The sequence below is a fragment of the Sciurus carolinensis genome, chromosome 6 (assembly GCF_902686445.1).
Source record: "Sciurus carolinensis chromosome 6, mSciCar1.2, whole genome shotgun sequence".
Classification (NCBI taxonomy): domain Eukaryota; kingdom Metazoa; phylum Chordata; class Mammalia; order Rodentia; family Sciuridae; genus Sciurus; species Sciurus carolinensis.
The window spans coordinates 137,760,456-137,776,741 of record NC_062218.1 but is presented as its reverse complement, the minus strand read 5'-3'; the positions used below and the strand labels follow the sequence as shown (position 1 = coordinate 137,776,741).

General features: G+C 36.6%; 1 protein-coding gene across 2 annotated transcripts in view; it reads left to right on the top strand.

The window, feature by feature from the left end:
- The first annotated feature begins 1,177 nt into the window (after positions 1–1,177).
- The window catches only part of Rad50 (RAD50 double strand break repair protein), an 89,981-nt gene continuing 74,872 nt past the window's right edge, over positions 1,178–16,286 (top strand). For both annotated transcript variants that reach the window (XM_047555270.1, XM_047555271.1), the window contains exons 1-4: positions 1,178–1,598; positions 2,898–2,981; positions 12,511–12,662; positions 15,441–15,626. In XM_047555270.1, the coding sequence (XP_047411226.1) occupies positions 1,470–1,598; positions 2,898–2,981; positions 12,511–12,662; positions 15,441–15,626 (551 nt within the window). In that variant the 5' untranslated portion in view covers positions 1,178–1,469. The remainder of the gene's footprint in view (positions 1,599–2,897; positions 2,982–12,510; positions 12,663–15,440; positions 15,627–16,286) is intronic.

Below are 16,286 nucleotides of genomic sequence, written 5' to 3'. Positions count from 1 at the left end.
TCTCTTGTAATAACTTACACGTTCCTGTCCTCTTACTAAGTCCAAGTGACTACTTGTCATTGGCCCTTCCCACTTGCATTCCTAAACACATGAAATTTTTTGGTTTATGTATTAGGTTCTGTACATTATTTTCTTTGGATTGTGTGACTGGACAGCATTCCCTACATTTTGCCATCTCAGACAGCAGCAAATTATATCATCACATTAACCTAAAGTTTTTGATTTTAATGTCTTCCAGAATTTTTTTTTTTTTTCAAAAATTTACCTATAGGTCCTTACATGTTGTGTCCTTCCGCGGTTTGTTTCCAAGAAAGCTATATTCTCAATTTCGGAGGGTGATTTCTCTTTCCCTTATTTTAAAGGTATCTATCCTTGCCAGGTGTAGTGGTACGGGCCTGTAACCCCAGTGGCTTGGGAGGCAGAGGCAGGAGGATCCCAAGTTCAAAGCCAGCCTCAGCAATTTCGCGAAGCCCTAGGTACCAATCCTTGGTACCAAGGGTGGAGGGAAGGTATCTCTTTCCTGTGGAAGGCTGTTAGGACTGGATTCCCTTACATTCTATGTATTTGTAGAACACTCAACAGTCCTATCATAGCATCGGATTCTGGTCTACAACAGCAGTTCTCAAGATTGACTTAAAAGCCCCTTTACACTCTAAAAAATTACTGTTGCCTTCAAACTGTATTTATGTGAATTACAGCTTCACTGTCAATTAGAAATTAAAATTGAGTTTCTTTTAACTGTAAGAATATACAGGTACACATTCCGTTGCAATGACGTATTAACACCATGTGATCAAAGGAAACCACTGGACATTAGCGAGTAAGAGTGAAAAAGGAAACCTTTCTATTGTTAGGAAAATAGTTTTGTCATTTCTGAAACCCGATTCCACTCCATTCCAAGAGGCCCGGGGATGACGCTCTGAGAAACGCAGTGGGGTCCACCGCAGGCCAGGGTCTTCCTTTCACTTAATTCGTGCCTCTCGTGCTGCCCCCCCGCCAGCAAGAAATTTTAAGTCCGCAGTCACCTGCAACCACACCTGGGCCCGACACTCTACCCGAGGTTCAGCACCTGGAAACCGGCACTGTGCTTGTCGCAGGCCCCCCGATTCCCGGCGTGCATCGGGCGTGCGGCGTGTGACGTGAACGCGCTCGGGCCCACGTGACCTGTGAAGCCGCCCAGGCGGGAATCTGTGCGTTCGCGCGGTCGCAGGGTCGCTCGGCTTTTGCTTTTATCCTCGGGCCGGCAGCCCCGGCCGGTTCCCGCCTCAGCTGTTGCTTTCCAGCCGGGACGGAAGCCAGTGTGGAAGGAAGGGCTCCAGCTTGAGCCCCTGCCCACTGTCGCGGCTCGCCCTCGGACCTTTTGGCCTTCCTGCGGCTTCTTCGTCCCGCGCTAGCCCTGCTGCAGCCTCACTGTTAAACCTCGGTGGGCTCCAGGCTCTTTGGTGTCGAGATACGAAACATTTGCAAACATGTCCCGGATTGAAAAGATGAGCATTCTGGGCGTGCGGAGTTTTGGAATAGAGGACAAAGATAAGCAAATTATCACTTTCTTCAGCCCCCTCACAATTTTGGTTGGACCCAATGGGGCGGGGAAGACGGTAAGTCCTGAATAGCCGCCTTCAGTTTACTCGCCCCATCTTACGAGTCCAGAAAATAAAATGCCTGGGGAGTGCAGGACTCTGATTAGGGAAAAGGAGAAGCGTTCCTACTACTCAGCCTCCGGAGGCCTAGGAAGCGTCTCGGGGCGTGGCCTGGTGTGCCTTAAAGTCACCCCAGTCTCGGGCCGTTCCTGTGCCCGGGACAGCCCCGTGGACAGGTTTGGTTGAGAAACCCAGAGACTCTTAACTCAGGGTCCTACGAGAAGCCCTTTGGCCATTGCTGATGTTCTCCACCTCTGCTTCCCTGCTTTTGAAGCACAGTATTCACTTCCCAGTAGTTGGCCCATACAGGAATTCATTAAAAAGTTCTGAAATATGATAAATATGCAACACTCGGTAAAGATGCCCACTGTTAAGCCCAATAAATGGAAAACAAAGTGACTTTAAAATGAAACTGATGTCGTGAGACTAAATTGGAGAACTGTATTGTTACTCAGTATTTTTTGACTTTACCCAGTCAAAATAAAGTTGGAGCACAGCTTGATGACTGCTGTTGTTAAAAGACTAGGTAATAATAGAAATTTGAGTGAAAGGTGAGCCAAGAGGTGTTCTAGTCCGGAAAGAATAGCTTGAGAAAAAGTAAGACATTTTCAGTACAGCAACGAGTAGAGTCTAAGGGAAGAATTTGTGAAATGCATGTAGAAAGGGAAGGTTGAGGGTTGAATGCTAGACTGTCTCCTTTTATGTAAAAATGTTGTTTATTGAATGCATATTATGTTGTCAGCATTGTACTAAGTGCACTACTGGAGGGAAGATATTAAAGTGTTTTTGAGTACTGGCCTCCTGAGTACAGATTTTTTTGCTTCATCATTTATTACCTGTGTGACTGCTGGCTAGTAACCTAACTTCACTGTTATGTCTAATTTTAGGTCTTGATTCATATAATGGGGTAAAAATAGTCTCTATAGCATAAGGTTAATGGGAGAAATCACTGCTTGGCATATATATAGGAAGCTCTGTAATTGTTAGCAGTTGTTCTTTTTAGTTTAAAGGGTTTTAATTGGAAATAGAGAATTATTTTCTTCTAAATTACAAATTATTTTAGGATACTTTTAAAATTTTATACCTTTCTTTGAACTTACAGCAATCATAATCATATCCTTATTATGAGTCTACATTATCAAATTTTTTCTGATCATATTCTTATAGTCTCCATGATAAATATTTTAGTAATGAATTAATATTTAAGGTAAACTTAAGCAGTTCTTTTATAACTAATATAATTTTCCATTTCTTTAGACCATCATTGAATGTCTAAAATATATTTGTACTGGAGATTTCCCTCCTGGAACCAAAGGAAATACATTTGTTCATGATCCCAAGGTAATGGTGCTAGTAAAATTTTTTACTTTTAAAATAAATTTTTTATAATTATAAAAGTGATAGTAACTTATTGTAGAAAAATTGTCAATGGTTAAGTATAGAAATGAAAATCACCTATACACACAGTCTTGGCACCCAGTGATAACCATTGTTGATATTTTCATGTATTTTTCTCTTCCTTTACATATTGTTTTACATAAGTCCTACATCATTAAAACACTATAATAAATTCTTAATATGGGCTTATGTTACATGATTGCTTCTTTTCAGTCTATGTTTTATAACATTTTTAGTAGTTGTGTTTTTTTTTTTTTTTGCACTTAGATTTCTTTTAGTTTTTTCATTAATATATATCAAGTTGAACATCTTTCTATATGAGTCCTTATTTGAATTTTGGTGTTTATACAATTACTATGTGAAAAGGACATAGGAAGGGCTGGGGAGATAGCTCAGTCGGTAGAGTGCTTGCCTTGCAAGCACAAGGCCCTGGATTCGATCCCCAGCACTGCAAAAAAAAAAAAAAAAAAAAAAAGGACCTAGGATTTGGCCTATATATGAAGCAAAAATGTGTATATGTTCAGGAGGTTATGTGCTTCTCTCACTGGTCCCTGCTCTGAGACCCACTAAGTTAAGAGTTCATTATCTTTTCTTTCAGGCCTTTTTCCACCTTTATAAAACCATGCCCATGTGGTTATATAAATATACTTATACATTTATCTTTAAACAAATCAGTAGAATTTTATTTTATAGTGTAAAATTTATTTAGTGACAAACTGTGGATCTATTAGTATATATACACGTTTCTCTTTCATTGTTTTAAGCTACCAAGTAATATTCCGTTGAGTTTATATCCTGTAGTTTAACTGACCCCCTACTGGTCAGCTAAGTTGTGTCCACTTCTGTGTAACTAAAGATAATTTTAATTTTAAAAGTGTTTATGAATTTTCATCTTAAACTTATAATACTATTTGGTACATTTACTGAGTACATATAATTGTTTTTCTAAAATAACTATTCTCACCTATCTCCTTAAATCCATAATGTACTCTCCTCAATTAATGATCTTGCCTTGTATTTTATTGAGAAATAGGAGGAATCAGATAAATTCTCTCATTTTCCAATCATGAAATCTATGAAACTATCATATACATGTACTTATACAGTTTCCTCTCTTATATTGAGGGTAAATTGTTTTTCATTTTATCTAACATGAACCAACTCATTTTGGAGACTAGAGTCCATCCATCCCTCTTATCAACTAAAGGATTTTGCTCTTTAGTTCCTTCTGTCTGTATTAGCAGTTTCTCCTTTGTAGGATCATTCACATCAGCATATAAACATGCTCTGGCTACTCTACTGTTCAGATAAAAAGTTTTTCCTGTAGTCCAAAACATCTTCTAGCTATTATCTTTGCTTTCTTCCAGGTTGTAGCAGAATTCACAAGGGTTGTATACACACTTTGTCTTCTCTTCATTGCCGCCCATTTTCCCCTTAGTCTACTCTTCAGATTTTTTCTTCTTTTTTTCTTGCACTAAAATTGCCTTGTAAGGTCACCAGGAATCTCTATGTTGCCAGATAGAGGGGACAGTTTCAAATTCTCATTAACCTCTCAGTAGATTTGATTCAGTTATTCTTAAAAAAAAAAAAAATTCCCTTTTGCTTTTATGACGTCATAATCTTAATGATTTTCTCCTTTTTTTTTTTTTTTTACTTGCCATTTCTTAGTCTTTGCTGGATCTACCTTTGATTTCTAAATACTGTTTTTATGCCAAGACTCAGCCTCTTTTCTGTCTTCTCTCTTCTTGAGTGATCTCATTCAGTCTCAAGAATTTAAGTACTGATTATGTACTAATGACTCCCAATATACTTAACCCTGATTTCTTTCTTAAGCTTTAGGTATATATGTCCAGCTGTTTGGATATTTACTAGGCATCTCAAACTTAGTATGTTCAAAATAGAACTTTTGATTCCTGTATCCCCATTCCTCCTACATTGTCAAATCTGCTACTACCTCAGTACACCAGTTTAGTAAATTACATCATCATCCACACATTTGCACATGCCAAACTCTGTGGGCGGTCCTTGATTGATTCTTGCACCTCACTTGGTTTCCAATTCATCAGCAATTCTTAGCTACTCTTTTAAATTGTGCCCAGAATTTGTCCTCTTCCTTCCATTGCCATTACTTTCCTGCTCTAACAGTTCATCTTCCCCTTGAACTGTTAAATACTAGTCTTCTAAGTTTTTTTCCTGCTCTAATTCTTGAAATTCTCTCCTTTTCACACAGCAAGCAGTTATCTTTTAAATATTCATTCAAGGGGAGTGAATTGTTAAGAATCTGGGGGAAGGTACCATTAAATCTTAATATTTAAGTACAGAGTCCCTGAGGTATGAACATGTTTGGTGTTCTTACCAAGAAGAGCAAAGTGAGGGGCCAAATGGTAGAAAATTCAATCTCACAACAATAGAAAGGGCTAAATTCTGTGGGACCTTGGATTCTATTTATCTTCAGGGTGTGCTGAGGTTTGAACCTAGGGCCTTATGCATGCAAGGCAAGCACTCTACCAGCTGAGCTATATCCACAATCCTGAATTCTGTTCTTACTTAAGTAGAAATCTATTGGGAAGATTTTGAACAGGGAAAGAACATGGTCTTATTTATGTTTAAAAGTGACCAGGTTTTCCTAAAAACAAGATTCTAAGCCAGATGTGGTGACCCACACCTGTAATCCCAGCAATATGGGAGGCTGAGGCAGTAGGTTCACAAGTTTAAAGCCAGCCTCAGCAACTTAGTGAGTCTGTCTCAAAATAAAAAGGGCTGGAGATGTGACTCAGTTGTTAAGTACCCTTGAGTTCAATCCCTGATACCAAAAAATAATAGTAAAATAAAGGACCAGTTTGGTTGCTGGGAGAAGGCCATCTGTTATCTGTAGCTAGCAAAGGTAGGAGAACAGAGACTAATTTAGGGGTTTTTGATAATTTGGGTGAGAAATATTGATGGCCTGATTAAGGTAGTGGTAGAAGTGGTGAAAAATGCTTGGATGTGGGATGTTTTGAAGGTAGAACCAAGAGATGGGCTAATAGTTGGGATAATGGTGTAGAGAAGTAAAAGCACCTAGCATGACTTCAAGGTTTTTTGCTTGAACAGGTGGATAAAAAAGTTTGACCATTTATTGTAATAGGAAAACTCTAGAAGAGATTTGGGTGGATCTACTTTAAACATGTAAATTTGGGATGCCTGTTAGGTACCCAGAGGAGCTGTCCATTTGGCAAATAGAAGTTTATCCAAGGGAGAGGTTAGGACTAGAGAAAAATATTAGGAAACACTGATATATACACTTAGTTCTGTATATTCATTTTTAAAGGTTGATTAAATCAAAGCAGGGATGAATAGAAGAGATCCAAGAGCATTAGAGCTAATGCATTTAGAAATCACAAAAAGGAGGAGCCAGCAGAGGATACTATAGTACAGTTAATAAGAGAAAAATTGTGAGAATGAGATCTTGGAAGACAAACAAATAACGTGTGTTACAAGGAGGGGGCTATCAGCTCTACCCATGCCAATACTTAAGTAGGAATGTTTGGATATGTGGTCCATTGCTGCTTTGATTAAACTGGTTTCAGAGAAAGGAGAGGCAAGGAAGCATCCTCAATGCTAAAACCCTTGTTCATGCTGTTTTACTGCCTTACTTCAGTTCAGTCTCTTCACCCTAAAGAGAAAATGATTCTTCTAAAATGTTTACTACATATAATTCCTCTGGTTCAAATCCTTCAGTGCTTTCTTCTATCACTGTAAGTCCAAAAAACCACATGATTCAGAAAGCTCTTAATTGCTGGGTTCATTGTTTCTCTTTACTTTTCCTTACTTTCTACACCAAACATTTTGAAATTACAGTTGTCCCTTGGAATCCAAAAGGGATTGGTTCCAGGAATCCCTTCCCTCACAAAATACCAAAATTCCACCTATGCTTCAGTCTCTTATAGAAAACATAGAGACAGGTAATGTCATATTTGGATATAACCTATGACCATCCTGTCATATACTTTAAACTATCTCTATACTTATAATGTCTAATACAATGCAAATGCTATGGAAATGGTTGTTATACTCATTTGTTTAGAAAATAATGATAAGGAAAAAAGTCTACATATTCAGTTTAAATGCATTTTCCCCCTAAATATTTTCTATTGAAATTTGGTTAAATCTGCAGAGTTGAACCCTGTGAGGCCTGCTGTACATGAACCATTCAGTGACTCAAATCCCTTTATCTAATTCTTTCTCATCTTTCAGGTCTCAGTTTAAACATTCTTTTACAATACCTTTTCCCTGTCCTCTCCTAAATAGATGAGATGCCCCTGCTTTCTGCTTCCTGAGCACCCTGTCCTTCACTTTATGATGGTGTTTACCATATCTTTTCTACTCTTGTTTAATCTATCAGTTTTCCATGCTCTAAAGAAAAAAATTGTCATTTTAAACAAAAACAATACATGAAAGCTACAGAATACTTTATAAATATTTATTGATTTATGACTTAATATCAAAGTCATTGAAACAATGAAGAATATTTTCTAACTTAAAAAAAGCAGAACTTAAGACTTCTAATTTGGTCAGAATAGTGAGACTAGCAGAACAGTTATACTCTCAAGATGAACAACTATGAAAATGGAAAAAATATTTGAAGCAACTGTTTATATGCATTTGACAACAGATCTTGTTCATTGAGAAAGAGGAGCATATGAGATGACTATATTTGTTCTTGCTTTTTACTTAGGGACATTTTGTAAACTTTAGGACTTGGAATTAGAATTCAACAGAGAACAGGGACATGGATAAGCAAATAAAACAAGTTTGGGTTTGCTGAGGTGACTGGAATTTATGGAGCAGAGTACTGGAGTAGGGTCATCGGGGGCACTGGAAAAGTATATAAGGATCCTTTGAATCTTTGGGAAAATACAAGCTAAACATATACAGAATGAGAACAACTACTGAGCAGGGTGAGGGCTGGTACCATGTGCTGAATGGTGATTGTGGAGGTCACACAATGCTGGAAGACATTTGATTCCTGACATGCCAGAGTGGAAAGACCTTATGGAACTCTTCAGTATTACAGTTGAGACCTCTATCTATCATAACAGAATTTCCAACCAAGCTTTGACAGACTCAAGCTAAGCTGCCAATAAATTAACTGCTCGAACAAAACCCCAGCACCTTTTTAAAAGAAGTCTACAGAATCCAAACTCTCAATGTAACATCCACAGTGTCTAGAATATAGTAAAAATTAAGTAGAACCAGCCAGGTGTGCTGGCACATGTGTGTAATCCTAGCTACTCAGGAGGCTGAGGCAGGAGAACAGCAAGTTTGAGGCCAGTCTTGGCAACCTCTGCAATTTAGTGAGACCCTGTCTCAATTTTTTTTTTTTTTGGTACTGGGGAATGAACCCAGGGCACACTACCACTGAGCCACACTCCCAGCCATTTTTATTCTGAGACAGATTCTCATTAAGCTGCTTCAAGTCTCACTAAGTTGCTGAGACTGGCCTTGAACTTGCAATCCTCCTGCCTTGGCCTCTAGAGCCTCTGGATTTCAGACATGTGATACCACTCCCAGCTCAAAATAAAATATTAAAGGGCTGAAGATGTAGCTCAGTGGCAGTACCTATGCATTCAATCCCCAATAAAAAAATAAATAAATAAAATTAAAAAGGTAATTTGTCACAATCAGACTTACACTGTTATAATTATAGAGGAGTTTTTTGAGGCTGAAGGAAAATAATACTAAAGTGTCAGTAAATTTACAAGGAATAAAGTCATACAGAGTGGATTCTCTGACCACACCAGACTTAAACTGTAAATCAGTAAATAGATATCTCCTCAAATATTTGAAAATATGCAGCACATTTCTAAATAATACATCAATCAAAAAAAGTCACAAGGAAAATTAGAAAATATTTTGAGTGAATACAAACACAGCATATAACTGGGCACAGTGGTGCAAAACAGTAATCCTAGTGTTTGGGAGGCCGAGACAGCAGAATTGCAAGTTCAAAGCCAGCCTCAGCAATCTAGTGAGGCTTAAAGTAACTTAGTGAGAGCCTGTCTCTAAATAAAATATAAAAATAGCTGGGGATATGGCTCAGTGATTAAGCACCCCTGGGTTCAATACCTGGTACCAAAAAATAAATAAAAAAGCACAGCATATAAAAATTTGTGGGATGCTTGGAGAGGAATTTATAAAATCAAATGTTTGAAAAGAATAAAGGTCCAAAACCAATGACTTTAGTGCCCATCTTTTTTAAAAAAATTTTTATTTGTTCTTTTTAGTTATACATGACAGTAGAATGTATTTTGACATATTATACATACATGGACTATAACTTCCCATTCTTGTGGTTGTACATGATGTGGAGTTACACTGGTTGTGTATTCAGATATGAATATAAGAAAGTAATGTCTCATTCTTTCTACTGTCTTTCCTGTTCCCATCCTCCCTCCCTTCCCTTCATCATTCTCTTTTGTCTAATCCGAAGTACTTCTACCCTCCCCCCTCATTGTGTGTTAGCATCTGCATATCAAAGTGAACATTTGACCTTAGGTTTTTGGGGACTGGCTTATTTCACTTAGCATGATAGTCTCCATTTCCTTCCATTTACTAGCAAATGCCAAAATTTTATTTTTCTTTATGCCAAGTAATATTCCATAATGTATATATATCACAATTTCTTAATCCGATCATCTGTTGAAGGGCACCTAGGTTGGTTCCATATCTTAGCTATTGTGAATTGATCTGCTATAAACATTGATGCAGCCATGTCATTATAGTATGCTGACTTTAAATCCTTTGGGTATATATCTAGGAGTGGGATAGCTAGGTCAATTGGTGATTCCATTCCAAGTTTTCTGAGGAATCTCCATTCTGCTTTCCAAAATGGTTGCACCTATCTGCAGTCCTACCAGCGAAGTATGAGTGTATTTGAGTGTCTATCCTAAGAAACTTGAGCTGGGGGCAGTGACACATGCCTGTAATCCCAGAGGCTTTAAAGCCTGAGGCAGGAGGCTTGCGAGTTCCAAACCAGCCTCAGCAATTTAGTGAGACTCTGACTCAAAATGAAATATAAAAAGGACTGGGGATGCAGCCCCCGATTCAATACCTGGTATACACACACCAAAAAAAAGAGAAGAAACTCGAAAAAGAGACTAATAAAACTCAAAATATGCAAAAGGAGGGAAATAGTAAAGATGAGAGCAAAAGTCAATGAAATAGAACACATAGACAGTGGAGAAAATCTGTGATGCCAGAAGCTGATTCAGTGAAAAGATCAATAAAATTAATAAACCTCCAAGTAAAGTGATAAAAAAGACAAATTACCAAGATTAGGAATCAAAGAGAAGGCAAAGCTACAATCTTACAGGGAATGTTCTGAACAACTTTATGCCAAAAAATGTAATAAGGGAAATGGACAAGTCTTTTGAAGACACATGCTACTAAAACTCAAGAAGAAATATACCTACTAAAGCAATTGATTTGTAGTTTAAAACCCTCTCAATGAAACTGCGGGAGGGGAGGGGGCATAGGAGTGGGAAGGACAGAGGAATGAGACCGACATTATTACCCTATAGACATGTGTGATTGCACTGAGTATGATTGCACAACCCATGTGACTGAAGGACTTTGAAGGACCGGTGTGACTCTGCACCATGTACTTAGAGGAATGAGAAGTTGTGCTCCATTTGTGTACAGTGTGTCAAAATGCATTCTGTCTATATAACTAATTAGAACAAATTTTTAAAAAATGTAACTTGGAGAAAGTTGCACTAAAAAAATAAAAAAAGAAAAGAAAATGTCAGGCCCAGGTGGTCCCACTGGTAAATTCTACCAAACATTTTAGAAACAAACAATGTCAGTTCTATACAAATTTTCAGAAAAGAGACAAAGGGAGTGCTTTCCAACTTATTTTATGAGACTGGCATTACTCTGATATCAAAATCAGATGAAGGTATTCATGAAAGCTTCAGATATACCTCTCATGAATGTAAATGCCAACATCTTTAACCAAATATTTGCAAGTCAAATCAGCAATATACAAATAAAGATAATACATCATAGCTAAGTGGGACTTACTTCAGGAATGCAAGATTGGTTTAATATTAAAAAGTCGAGCTGGGGTTGTGGCTCAGTGGTAGAGCATTTGCCTAGCATGTGTGAGGCACTGGGTTCGATTCTCGTCACCACATATAAATAAATGAATGAAATAAAGGCCTATCTACATCTAAAAAGATTTTTTAAAAAAGTCAATCAGTATAATTTGCCACAGAATAAAGAAAATTATATGAATTTTGATAGATACAAAAATGCATTTAAATTTAAAACTCAATCACATTAAAAACTCTTTGGTACTTTCCTTCATTCCTGAATAATTAAGTCCAAAAACCATTAGGTGGGCTGAATTATGAATGCATCCACAAAAACTGTTGTAGCCTGTGGGGGATTGGAGCCCAAGTAAACAATTCATGAACTCACATTATGCAAAAAAAAAAAAAAAAAAATGAAAAGAAAAAAATAGGGAAAGAACAATACTCTTTCTTATAGTAGAATCTTTCTTGTAGTAGAACTAGAAAATTTCTGCTTGATAAGTCTCATAATAATTCAGGTAAAAATAATAGATGCTAAGACTAGTAGAGGAAGTTTGGTAGAGAGCTGGCAGATACAACCTTATCAGGAGATTGAAGTTAATGCTCCCAGTAATGAGATGAATTGAAATCATGTTGTACCTGATGAAAGGCAGAGGAAATCATCATCACTTCTATAATACAATACCAAAGATGAGTAACTTGATTCTGATTATGAGGAAGTGCCAAATGCAAATTTTAAAGACATCCTACAATATAATCTTTAATTTTCTAAATTATCAATCATAAAAGTAAAGGCAAATTTGAGCAACTCTTCTAGACTGAAAGAAACTAGAGATATGACTGCCAAACGAATTACACCAAGTGTGTAATTCTGAACTGGATCTTTTTGTTGTAAAGGACAACAGTTTGTAGAACTGGAATGGGATCTGTGAACTGCATGGTATTAAAATATCTATCAATTTCCTCATTTTTGTGGTTGAAAAGTTTTTGCTTTGTAAGAAATATTGGTGACAGGATATCAGATCAGCACTATACTTTGAAATGATTAAAGGGTGTGGGAGGTATATATACTTTTTAATTCCAGTTTTCTGTTATGATTTTTTTAAATTAAACAACATTTTTGGTACTTAAAAAGATAAAATTCATTTATTTGAAAAGTCCAAATACCCAGTCTCCTAATAATGTTGAGTATAGAAAGTAAATAATACATTATCATTTTAGTAAATCAATTGAACAGTATTTTTTCCTCTAATATTTTGAATAACTTGTAAAAATGTGACTTATTTTGAATGTATTATTTCTTTTTTTGTTCCCTCATTTTGAATAAGTAAGATTGTTTATGCTTTTTCTTTCAGATTGTGCTTATTATGGTAGCATGATTTTTCTGTTTACCTTCAAAGGTTGCTCACGAAACAGATGTGAGAGCCCAGATTCGTTTGCAGTTTCGTGATGTCAATGGCGAACTTATAGCTGTGCAGAGATCTATGGTGTGTAGTCAGAAAAGCAAAAAGACAGAATTTAAAACCCTGGAAGGAGTCATTACGAGAACAAAGTAGGTGTTTATGTTTATTTAAATGTTGTTCATTTTTAGTCTTTTAGATGTATAAGACCATGGATTTTTTTTTTCTGTTACTTTATTTTTAGGATCTTATTGGTTTTCTTTCAACAGACTGTTTTTAGAGTAGTTTAAATTTACAGTAGAAAAAATTCAAGTAGAAAGTAGAGTGTTGCCTTATACTTCTCACCCCTACACACACACATAGGCTTCCCCACTATCAACATTTAAACTTTTGTTTTTTTGTAAACTGGGAATTGAACCCAGGGGCTCTTCACCCCTGAGCTACACCTTAAGTCCTTTTTATTTTTTATTTTGAGACAGGGTCTTCCTAAGTTGTTTCGGGCCTCACTAAGTTGCTGAGGCTGGCCTTGAACTTGCAGTTCTTCTGTCTCTGCCTCAAGTTGCTGGTATTACAGGTGTGTGCCACTGAACCTGACAACATTTAATTTTTGATACTATTTATTGGTTAAATAGAGTGATCACATTAAAGATTTAGTGATAATGTTCCATTCGCTTGAGTAATTTATGAACAATTTCAGAGTCAAAAGTATATAATCATCAAATATAGATTTTAAAAAAAGTGCTAGTGTCACATATAGGGATGGGTGAGATGAGAAGCAGACAAGTAGGGAAGAAGAATAATTTGTCTCTTTTAGCTGTTATTGTGTTAGAGTCAAGTAATGTCTTCTAATAGATACGGATTTCAGAGTTTAGCTGCTCTGGATTCAAGCTTTTCTCCTTATTTAGCAAATTACTTAACTATTCATCTTCCTCCCCTCATTTTTCTTATTAAACTGAGCAGGTCTTTAATTAGCCAATGATGTTTAGCACCTAGCTAGAGGCACTCTACTGGCCACGGGTTTCTCAAGTAGGTTCTTTTTTCTGACATACATTTATTCATTCATTCACTCATTTATTTTTTGGTACTGGGGATTGAACCCAGGGTTTCTTAACCACTGAACCACATCTCCAGCCCTTTATATTTTTTTATTTTGAAACAGGGCCTTACTAAGTTGCTTAGGGCCCCACTAAGTTGCTGAGGCTGATTTTGAACTTAGCCTCCCAAGCCCCTGGGATTACAAGTGTGCACCCTGCTTTTCTGACTTAAATACACTCGAGTCTGTCTTTTATCTTTGTATTTCTTCCTGTTCTAATTACTGCCTGTTTCCCTCTTCCCCTTTACAGCCATTTTTCTCAAGGGTTAATACTTGCTGTCTGCCTTTCTTCATCTCTTTTCCTTCTCCAGTTCCATTCTTCCATTAATATAGCTCCATCTAAGGTCACTAATGACATCTTTATTAATTAAAATAATGCTGTTGCTATATAAATTAAGCCTAATAGCCTGTTTTCTTCATTTGTAAAACAGGGGTTCATTACCCCTGAATATATCTTTGAAAAAATGTAAGGATTGAGCTAATGTATATAAAATGCTTATTATGTAGTAAGAACTCATGGATTAGTTTTCTGTAACTGCCATAACCACAAACTTGGTGGCTTCAAAAACCATAAATTTATTATTTTACAGTTCCATAGTGTAGAAGTCTGAATTCAGGAAATTAGAATGTGCACATCTTTGGAGGATCATTGTTCCATGTACTACAGATCAGTAAATGACAATTGTTAATCAGCCCTTACTTGAAAATTCTTTTTTTAGACCCCCATCATGTAACACTCTTCTCTCTTTCTTTCTTATTACAACCTCATCCTACTTCATTTATCCAGCCAATAAAGGTTAGAGTCAGACAGGCTTAGTCCTTTATCTTCTATTTTGGCTCTATATTTTCTTTCTAGAAAATCTCATTCATATCCATTGTTCAGATTACTGTATGTCTTGAGGGGATGCACAAATCAGACCTCTGCTTCTAGACTCATTTATCCAATTATCTCTCTCATTTCCTACCTATTTCAATAATACCTTAGATTCAACATGCCCAAAACAAAGCATGTGATTCGCTGTTTGACCCCTCCTAAAAATCTTTCTGGTTTTTGCAGTACTTTTCATCTCAGTGAATGACTCTACTATCCAGGCAGTGACGCAAGCCAAGAACCTAAGCCTTGATACCTTCCTTGTCTTCTATATCCAGTTCATTACCAAGTACCATGGATTTAACTTAAATGTTTCTAGAATTTGTTTCCATCTCTACAGCGACCATTCTAAAAAATCCAAACTACCGTCATCTTTCCATGGTCTAATGTGATAACCTATGGTCTTACGTGTATCCATTTTTATCCTCTACAGGACATTCTGAGTACACTCAGTATAGTATTTTCAAAATTTGAATGTATTTAAAAAAACAAAACAAAACAAAACAACAGTGAAGACAGGTACTGGGTCTACCTGCCTAATCAGTCCATTATTGAACAACCCATTTTCTAAAGTACATGTTCTTAGGTGTTTATAAGTTATCTTTGCCTGTCTGCTATTGATCATTGTGTTTTGTTTTATTCATTTAAGTCTCTTATTTTTGATTTCTGTGATGAAAGAGGATATTTTTGCTGTATGTATTAAGTATAAATATTTTAAATTATCTTAAAGTTCAAATAGGTAAAAAACAAATTCTTTACTGTACCACCGTATTTTACCTAATCTTGTCATCAGTGACCTGCTAAATCATTTAAGAATAGTAATTTTTAGCATGAGGAAGCTCTTGTAACAAGATAGGTGAAGGGACTAGTTTTTGAAAGAAGTACAGTACGATGGATTGACTAAGCAATAGAATATGTATGACCAAAGATTATTTTACTCACATTCTTGATTTTCTTCTTCTACAGACATGGTGAAAAGGTCAGTCTCAGCTCTAAATGTGCAGAAATTGACCGAGAAATGATAAGTTCTCTTGGGGTCTCCAAATCCGTGCTAAATAATGTCATTTTCTGTCACCAAGAAGACTCTAATTGGCCATTAAGTGAAGGAAAGGCTCTGAAGCAAAAGTTTGATGAAATTTTTTCAGCAACAAGGTTTGTAATTCTTGAGTGTACTTTGTAGCCTTTAAGTTGTTGAACTTTTTTTTTCTTTCCATTTTTTGTGTTAATAGGGGTTGAACTGAGGAGGATCTCATACATGCTAAGCATATATATTCTACCACTAATTTCCTTGAGCCTGTTTTTTTTTTTTTTTTTTTCCTCCCTTGTATTTTGACACAGTCTTCTATGTTATTCAGGCCAGACTCAAACTCTTGACCTCAAGCAGTTTTCATGTTTTCACCTCCTGAGCAGCTAGGGCTATTGGCACACCCTACCCCAGAGCTGGGATTTTTTTTTTTTTTTTTGGATAATGGAAATTGAACTCTGGTACATTCTACCTCTGAACTATATCCCTACACCTATTTTTGTTTGTTTTGTTTTGTGTTTTTGTTTTATTTTGAGACAGGGTTTCACTAAGTTGCCCATGTGGGCCTCAAACTTTTGATTGTTCTGCTTCCTGCATAGTTAGAATTATGGGCATGCACCACCATGCCTGGCTGAATGCTTCTTTTATTTTATTAAAAATTTTTTTTCATTTGTTAATGGACCTTTATTTTACTTATTTTTATTTGGTGCTGAGAATTGAACCCAGAAGCTCATACATACTGGACAAGCACTCTACCAACTGAGCTACAACCCCAGCCCTAGATGCTT